At 33.3% G+C, this 8557-nt stretch overlaps 1 protein-coding gene across 1 annotated transcript in view; it reads left to right on the forward strand.

Moving 5' to 3' along the window:
- The window catches only part of FAT4 (FAT atypical cadherin 4), a 231276-nt gene that overhangs the window by 116044 nt on the left and 106675 nt on the right, over positions 1–8557 (forward strand). Inside the window, exons 2-4 of the mRNA XM_007946465.2 lie at positions 555–686; positions 6315–6576; positions 7883–8233. Coding sequence (XP_007944656.1) covers positions 555–686; positions 6315–6576; positions 7883–8233 — 745 coding nt within the window. The remainder of the gene's footprint in view (positions 1–554; positions 687–6314; positions 6577–7882; positions 8234–8557) is intronic.

The raw sequence follows: 8557 nt of genomic DNA on the forward strand, positions 1-8557 counted from the left end.
TAAGGAACAATTATTTAGCTTTAGTCACAAATAAGAAATGCTGATAATATTAGGAATAAAAAGAGAAGAGTATGTGTAAATGATCCTCAGAGGTCGAGAGTTGACTTTAAAAGGGGGGCTTTTGTTGAGTATTTCTTAAAAAAAGAAAAAAAAGAACTTACTTTTTCTCCCAGACATTAGTTGCCAATATGTAAACATTTCAGGAAGAGTTTTATACCACCTCCTCTGTGTGTCAAGTGGCATTTAATGGTTGAATGATGGATAGTCCCAAGACAAGGCAGTTCTTCATTGGTACACAAATCTTGGGATGAAAATGATAGTTGATCAGCAGACATTTGCTAGTGTGAAGTCCATGATAACCATTGGAATCATTACAGTTAAATGATCAGTACTTAAATTTAATGTTGTACTTAAAGCTTTAACAACAATTTCTGTTTTTTGATGTTACATGCAGAGATTCTGCTTCATTTTTTTAGGCATAGTTGGTGTGCATTTTAACTGCTATCTTGTAGATGCATGAATCATTCATGCCTTGTTTCTTTCTCTCCTGGTAGGTGGAAATAACACTTCAGGATATCAATGACAATCCACCCATATTTCCAACGGACATGCTCGATCTCACTGTGGAGGAGAACATTGGAGATGGCTCTAAGATTATGCAACTGACAGCACTGGATGCTGATGAGGTAGCACAGAGCCTGACTCTGAATTTTAGAACCTTTGTATTACAGTGATTGATCAAATGTCTGGTATATGCTGACATATTTTACTACACAATAATTAAGGTTAAGTGCTATATGCTTCGTTCCAAAGACCATTAATTTTTGAAATGTGATAATAATATGCTGAGTCAGAGATAATCAGAGGTAATTTTTCTTTGACTGAATAATTCACAACTGAGTTCATTGTTCCCTTATTTCAGATTTCTTAGCCAAGTTATTTTATTTTCTTAAATAATAATAATAAAAATACCTGCAGCTACATGCATGTTTTTCTGTGCCTTGATCTTTCAAATGTGCTATTGTGCTATCTTTATAGAAGCTAAGGATTTATTTTTACTTAATTTGTCATTGAAAATGCAAAGCTTTTAACATTACAGAATCTTAAAGTTATTTATAATTTTGTAATCAATTTATGTTAATTTGTTATAAACATATGTATACACCATACTTTTACACAAGCAAAATAAGTCTTCTATGTTCATTTGCCAATCGCTCCTCACTCCAACTAGGAGGTATTTTCATAATTGCCAATATGCCATTTGTTTTCTTTTTAACACACATAAGAAAAGCCAGTTCACTTAGGGTAAAGTAGGACAGAAATGGACAGGGCTATAATGTCATAGTAGACAATGGAAATGCAGGGAGAGTTGTTAGCCACTGAAGAGGAGACAGGGATGTTAATAGTATATGGAGGGTTTGAGACATAATATCATGTATTTGTCTAATCTTGAATCTGTGTGTCAATGACTGGATGAGCAAGAGTGGGGGAAATGGAGTATGTAGGTACACCTACAACTTTAGGGGAACCTATTTGTAAAAAACAGTTTTAGGATATATTTTATTTTTAAGGTGAAGTTTATGAAGTTGCTTTCCTTCTAGAATACCTTTTTTCTGAACATTTTAATAACTACTGATTATTTCAACTACTAGCCAAGGACAATGGATACTCACTTCCAATTGTTGTTGTTGTTGTTGTTGTTATGTGCCTTCCAGTCGACCCGACTCATAGCGACCCCTCCTTGGGTTTCCAAGGCAGTATCACTACGGAAGTAGATTGCCCCATCTTCCTTTTGAGGAGTGGCTGGTGGGTTTGAACCACCAGCCTTCTGGTTAGCAGTCACGTGCCTTAGGCACTATGCTACCAGAGCTCCTTCACTTCCAATAGTGTTCAGAATTTTTGGCTGCTGCTTCTTCCCTTTTTTTTTTTTTTTTAGTGATTTTCATTATTGTTAACATTTTTAGATAAACCTTCATTCCATACTGTAATCTCAGAAACTAACCTCTTAATTGAATTTTTTGGGGAAAAAAATTGACCAAATTTCTTACAAAACCATGACTTTATTGTTTTTCTTCATCCAGTTTGAATAAGACTCAATATTGAACTGCAAGGAATTTCTTCTACTTTGTTAGTAGCATTAAATTGTCATAAAACTATCTGGTAGATTGATTTTGACAGATGGATAGGTTTATTTAAAACAAAAGATTATGTTGGTCATCAGCAAATTATGTGTAGAAGTATTCTTTATTTTTACACTTTTCCTTAGTTACTAAATCTAATCTAAGAGTGTTAGTATGTTGGAGAAACTACAACAGGGCACTGGAGAATAAAAGCATGAGCAAAGGAATCGGAGTTTTAGAATAGCAGCATGCACATGTTGAACTTAATTTAAATATCATTTGAAACATGTGTTGGATCAAGATATATATCTTTCAGAAATGCATGACTCTGTCAGTCTCTTGTTCCATACATAAACAAAATTATTATGCTTGTAATGGGCCAGGATACTCAAACTTTGTTTCATGGTACCGTACTTGTTTTTGAAAATGTTACTTAAAGTTGTAAAATGCCGTTTGCAATTTATATCTATTTGCTTTTAGAATTCCTTCCACGTGCTTTTGTCTCTGTGGTTCCTCAGGAGAGTAGAATATTTTTAACCAGCATTATTTCCACTGTGCTGCAGCTGAAACACGATATTTGTTTCTTGTGGTCTTGCTGATTCTGCGTATTTTGGATATTAAATAAATAAAGAGACCTTTCAAAAGATCTAATTAAATCATTACTCTTGGCCAGACATTTTCAGACATTCGCTAGTACTATTAATTCACCACATCAGCTGATTCTGAATACAAAATCCATTGTTTTATCAACATAGTCTTACAACTTTGCTTTTCTTCAGAAGAACTATAAAAATTTTAGAAATTTTGTTCATTATTTCACTCACTTTGTAGACATAAAATAATTAAATATCAGACAATTTTTGTAATACCTTTAAATAAGTGTTTGCTTCATTGCTTTCCTTTAATTTCCGTTTTAATAGGTCAGAGTTGAATGTAGCTGCTTTCATACCTGGTGTATATTATGAGAATAATGGAACTCCTAGTGAAATAGGAAAGCTAATACAGAATGTGGTCAGATGAGAAACATTCTTATTGAATGTTTTTGTTAAACCATAAAATTATAATAATACTGTATATACTCCAGGTACACCTGAATAAAGATAAATGCAGGATAGTGTGTTAAATTCAGCTGTTCCATTACTAAATTAAAATGTGCTTACAGGCATTTTCTTTATATAATTTTAAGGCTGATTGAGGAATGTAGTACAAACAGGTAGCAAGTGCTATTAAAGACACATTTTAAAGGAGTATTTTTGTCTCAGATGTTAGAAATCATGTCCTTATGAGTTCGACCACAAAGGAAACAACATATGGAATCTATGGTAGAAAAGTATATGGAAACTATTCATGCTCTAATCTTCCAGCATGTCATTCTTTATTATTAACCTTTCTCAAAATTACGTTCTTCTTAATACTCTGAGAGTTCTATTCTGAATATTTTAATAAATGAATGTCTAGAGGTTAATAATTATAAAAGGTATAATTTAATTGAATAATCAGAAATAATTTTGAAGTCAATAATTACAACAATACTTTTCCTCAGCATCAATACTTAATATATATATATATATATATATATATATATATGATAGGAAATAAGAAAACATATACTCCCTAAGCTATGTAGCAACTCAAATTAGTATGTTAGGCTAAATTAATGATTTGCAGCAGTATTAATCATCAAATACATTGGCCTATCATATTTCTCTTACAAGGGAAAAATAGTGAAAATAAGAATAAAAATGACAACTAGCATTAACCTGCTCTATTTGTGAAGATTGCTCTGAGTTATTTACATTTATCAACTCATTTAATCTCCACCACAATCCTTTCCAATGGCCAATATTAACAGATATCCCACAGTATAGATAAGGAAACATATGCTCAAAGAGTTTAAGGATGTGGGCCAATGCCACACAACTAATAAATGGTGGGGCGGAGATTCAACTTCAGAAGTATAATTCTAGAGCACCATGTTTCAGCCACTATAGGGTATTTTTACCTTACGATTTCAAATGTTATATATATATATGTGTGTGTGTGTGTCATTAAAAAATATATTTTCTTGAACCTGAACAGAAACTTGAACAGAAGTGCTTAGAATTTCAACATTATACAAGTGCATCTAAAATAGACTTCAAAATTGATTTTAACATTCCCCCATCACCAATTCAAGATATGTTCTTTAATTTCAATTGTCCTTAATATCCTTAATTTTGACACTGCTAAAGCCTACCCTTTCTTTAAACCCTCCCTTTAAATTCTATGTCATGCTGTTCTTTTGACTTTCCTCTCAAATGCTAACTTTTCTTCTACCAGTCTATGCTTCTACTCCGTCTTCCTACTTTTTAAACATGGATATTCCACTGTTATTACATTCCTCCTTTCTAACTATATCCCAATTTAAATTCTCAATAGTTCTTGTGACTTCAACTGTCACCTACATACAATGACCTTCAGAAATTATTTGAAATCTCATTTCCAAATCTCTGATTACCAGTTTACCATTACCCAAAAGCTAGCCTTTGTTCATATTAAAAACCATAAATAAAAATTCACTTCATAATTTTTCATGCCTCAAAGTATCTACTACTCATGAAGTATCTTCCATATCAATATGTCCCTAACTCCCCAGTGAAAATAATTTTAAATTACATTTCTTTAATATTTCCCGTCTATGATATGTGCTCCCCATCCCCAAGTCCTTGAGTGGAGCAAATATTTACTTGCTTAACTATTAATTGAAAACTTGGCAATTCAAACCTGCTTTGAGGTGCCTTGGGAAAAATGCCTGGTGGTGCTTCTGAAAGTTCATGGTCTTACAAGCCCTATGGAGTACAGTTCTACTCTAAATACATGTCACCGTGAGTTGGGATCAACTTAACAGCTGTGTTTGGGGCTTTTTATTTTTATATTTTATGGTATTTCCCCCAACATTTCTTTCCACTGCCAACTTGCTATTACTTTGTTCAAACTTATGAGGTTCACAGCTCAAAGATTTGAGAAAACACAGTAAGTCACCCTTACTTTCCTTTTATAGAACAGATATCTGGGACACTCAGAGAATTTGTTTTGTGTAAAGTTGCACCTTGAGAAAAATAAACCCCAGTCTTTTGGGGCCCAGAAAGGTCTACTTACCATCTTCCTATTATAATCCATTTTACAATATTAATGGCCTTAATACATTGCTTTGAATTAAGTGAAAGATAATAATTTGTTGACCATAGAATTAAAACAATTTTAAGTTGCATGTGAGAGTCTCCAAAATATACCTATGGTCTAACATTAGCTTGACTTGTTGTTGTTGTTGTTGTGCGCCATTGAGTCAGACCCGACTCACAGCCACCCCTCCTTGGGTTGCCGAGGCAGTATCACTATGGAAGTAGAGTGCCCCATCTTCCTTCGGAGGAGTGGCTACTTTTACTTTTCAACAGTGAGTAAGCCAAACACGTGGTTCTCCCTCCGCTTGCACTGTTGCTTTTGTTGAAACACTTCCTGTTATTCTTCGCTTCTTAAAAAACTTTTATTGTTCTAGAAAATGCAATTCAGCTCAACACTCTCCATTGTATCTTCCCTAAATAAATGAAGTAAAAATAATCCCTCTCCCATGTCTGATTATTCTAGTTTCTATTGCAAGTCTTATTCATTCATCACTTGCCTTGTTAGTACATTATCTTTTCGTGTTCTACCCAAAGGAACAAGAGTTCAGAGTCAGGCAGACTTTGCTTTGAAATTCACTGATGCTTACGCCGTGAACATTTATAAATTAGTTGACATCTGTGAATCAAATATTTGCATTTGTGAAATAATACCTCATAGAATTGTTGTGATCTGAAGTGAGATAAAATATGCATAATACTGTTACAGTGCCTGACCCAAAATAAGCCTTTAGTAAACTTTCTGGTTGTTGTGGCTAATAATATAATTTGTATTTTCCTCAGTGACAACATTACTCCTTTCCATGTGCATTATATATATAGCATAGAAAGCTAGGATTTATTTTACTATATAATTGGATGAATAGTGGAAGATTATGTAATACTTCATTGTCCTGTGGCCTTTTGAAGTTTTAGAGTATCATGAAAATCAAGCCCCAAAACCTCACTTTATCAAATGCATATTTGATAGAAAATTTGAGTGATGCTCTCAGTATTCTAACTCCATCAGCTCAGATGCCTGGTCTCTTTTCCTTAGGGGGCTAATGCTCTTGTGACATACACTATCATCAGTGGAGCCGATGATAGTTTCCGTGTTGACCCTGAATCCGGAGATCTGATCGCAACCAAAAGGTTGGACAGGGAACGCCGTTCCAAATATTCACTGCTGGTCCGTGCAGATGATGGTCTTCAGTCCTCAGACATGAGGATTAATATCACCATCAGTGATGTAAATGACCACACACCCAAGTTCTCCAGACCTGTATACTCTTTTGACGTCACTGAAGACACAGCCCCTGGTAAGTCTATTTTATCTATCTGTGAATTTTACAAGGATCAGTTCTGCCCATACTTACGGATTCTGTTTTCACTGGTGTCAGTTAGTGACCAGTCTTTACAATATGCTACTAGTTATGGAAATATATATGCTGGATTTTCAGTCCCTTAATTAACCATTTTTAGTAAAATTCCCAGGCAAATCTCTAGTCTTTTGAGAGCAGATGTGGTTAGCCATTTGTCTGTTGAGTAATTTTAGATATTCCTGTTTTAAAATGTATTTGTGGCATGGGTTGTTAATTTTTCTGCCAACAATAATTTTCGTATTTTTAATACTTTAAAACATGTGACTATGTTGCCGTGTTTAGGAAAAATACATGGAAATTTGTGAAATATGGTAAATACATGTTTACTAGCTTTTGACCCCAGGCAAGTTAATTCATCTCTCTTCAATTTCTTCTGTAAAATGAAAAAAAAAATTTTTTTCTATTAGAATTCAGGCAAAAGTTAGTTTAAAAAATATATGTGATTTTTGCTAACATAGGGCTAGGAGATTTGCAGTTGCTCAATAAAAATTAGGAGAATCTGAATTCTGAATTATAGGCTTACCTCTTTGAATATATGCTGTAATTGTTGAATGTGAGCACTCAATGCCCATCTTTCTGGTGTTCTCATTCTAATTATTAGAAATTCTTATTTAAAATTGAAATTTTTTTTTCAATTACTTTTGGAATGAGTTTGTATAATAAGGAGTCTATTTGGGAAACTTCATTTGGCAAAAATATTAAACATTTATAGGACATTTTTCACTGCAGTTTTCCATTCCCTCTCAAGAACAGTGGTTTGTGCCCTTCATGAAATCTGTTACATTAATTGCTTGTCTTAATTATAGCCATGACCACATGAGCTGTATCATGAAAAGCAGTGTCCCTGGGGCATGAGTGTGTTTTATTACTTGGAATCCCCTGTGCCTGGCACTAGCAACAGGATCCAATATGTGCTCACTGAATTCATCAATAAGTTGAATTCCTAATGTCAGAAATAAGATTAGGTAGATCTGTTCCCTAGGACAGTTCATTTACACAGCAACATGAGATCCTCTAGATATCTAAGGTGGTACATGAATGAATACTTGAAAATGTTAGTGTATGTGTGATTGTAGAACACTGCAAGATGTTCTGTTTACTATATATGCATATATATAGATAACTCTCTACTTAAAATAATGTGCTGTATAAATAAAACCTTTTTTTGTGTCTTTGTGTATATTCTCTTAGTAATATCCCTTGTTCCATTTATTTTTCACTATAAATTCATTCTTTTTAATAGGTTCTTTGGTAGCAGCTATTTTAGCTACAGATGATGACTCTGGTGTGAATGGAGAAATTACATATATTGTAAATGAAGATGATGAAGATGGCATATTTTTCCTGAATCCAGTTACTGGTGTTTTTAACTTGACTCGAGTATTAGATTATGAAGCACAACAATATTATATCCTCACTGTTCGAGCTGAAGATGGTGGGGGACAATTTACTACCGTCAGAGTTTATTTCAATATATTCGATGTAAATGATAACCCACCTATATTCAGCTTGAATTCATATAGCACATCATTAATGGAGAATCTGCCTCTAGGATCTACTGTTCTTGTGTTTAATGTTACTGATGCAGATGATGGTATGTACTTTATTTAACTTACTAAAAAATGAAAACTTTGTTAGAAATGTGAATCTCTGTCCAAAATTGAATTTTACATTTTGTGAATCTATGTCTAAAATTGAGGAATAAATTTATAATTTAAACTATAGAAGATTTTTGAATAGGAAGTTCTTTACCAATGACATTTTTGTAAGTTACACAGTATGCATTGTTGCCTTTTTTTTTTCAACTGTGTAACTTCTTTTTTCTCCTACTTTTGTGGCAGCATTGCAGTTTAGTAAAGTAGAATCCATAAACAGTTCTTGGTAGTTTTATTTTTCCTAGTAAATTATATTTATATTT

The sequence above is a fragment of the Orycteropus afer genome, unplaced genomic scaffold (genome assembly GCF_000298275.1).
Source record: "Orycteropus afer afer isolate SDZICR_OR568_19922 unplaced genomic scaffold, OryAfe1.0 scaffold00162, whole genome shotgun sequence".
Classification (NCBI taxonomy): domain Eukaryota; kingdom Metazoa; phylum Chordata; class Mammalia; order Tubulidentata; family Orycteropodidae; genus Orycteropus; species Orycteropus afer.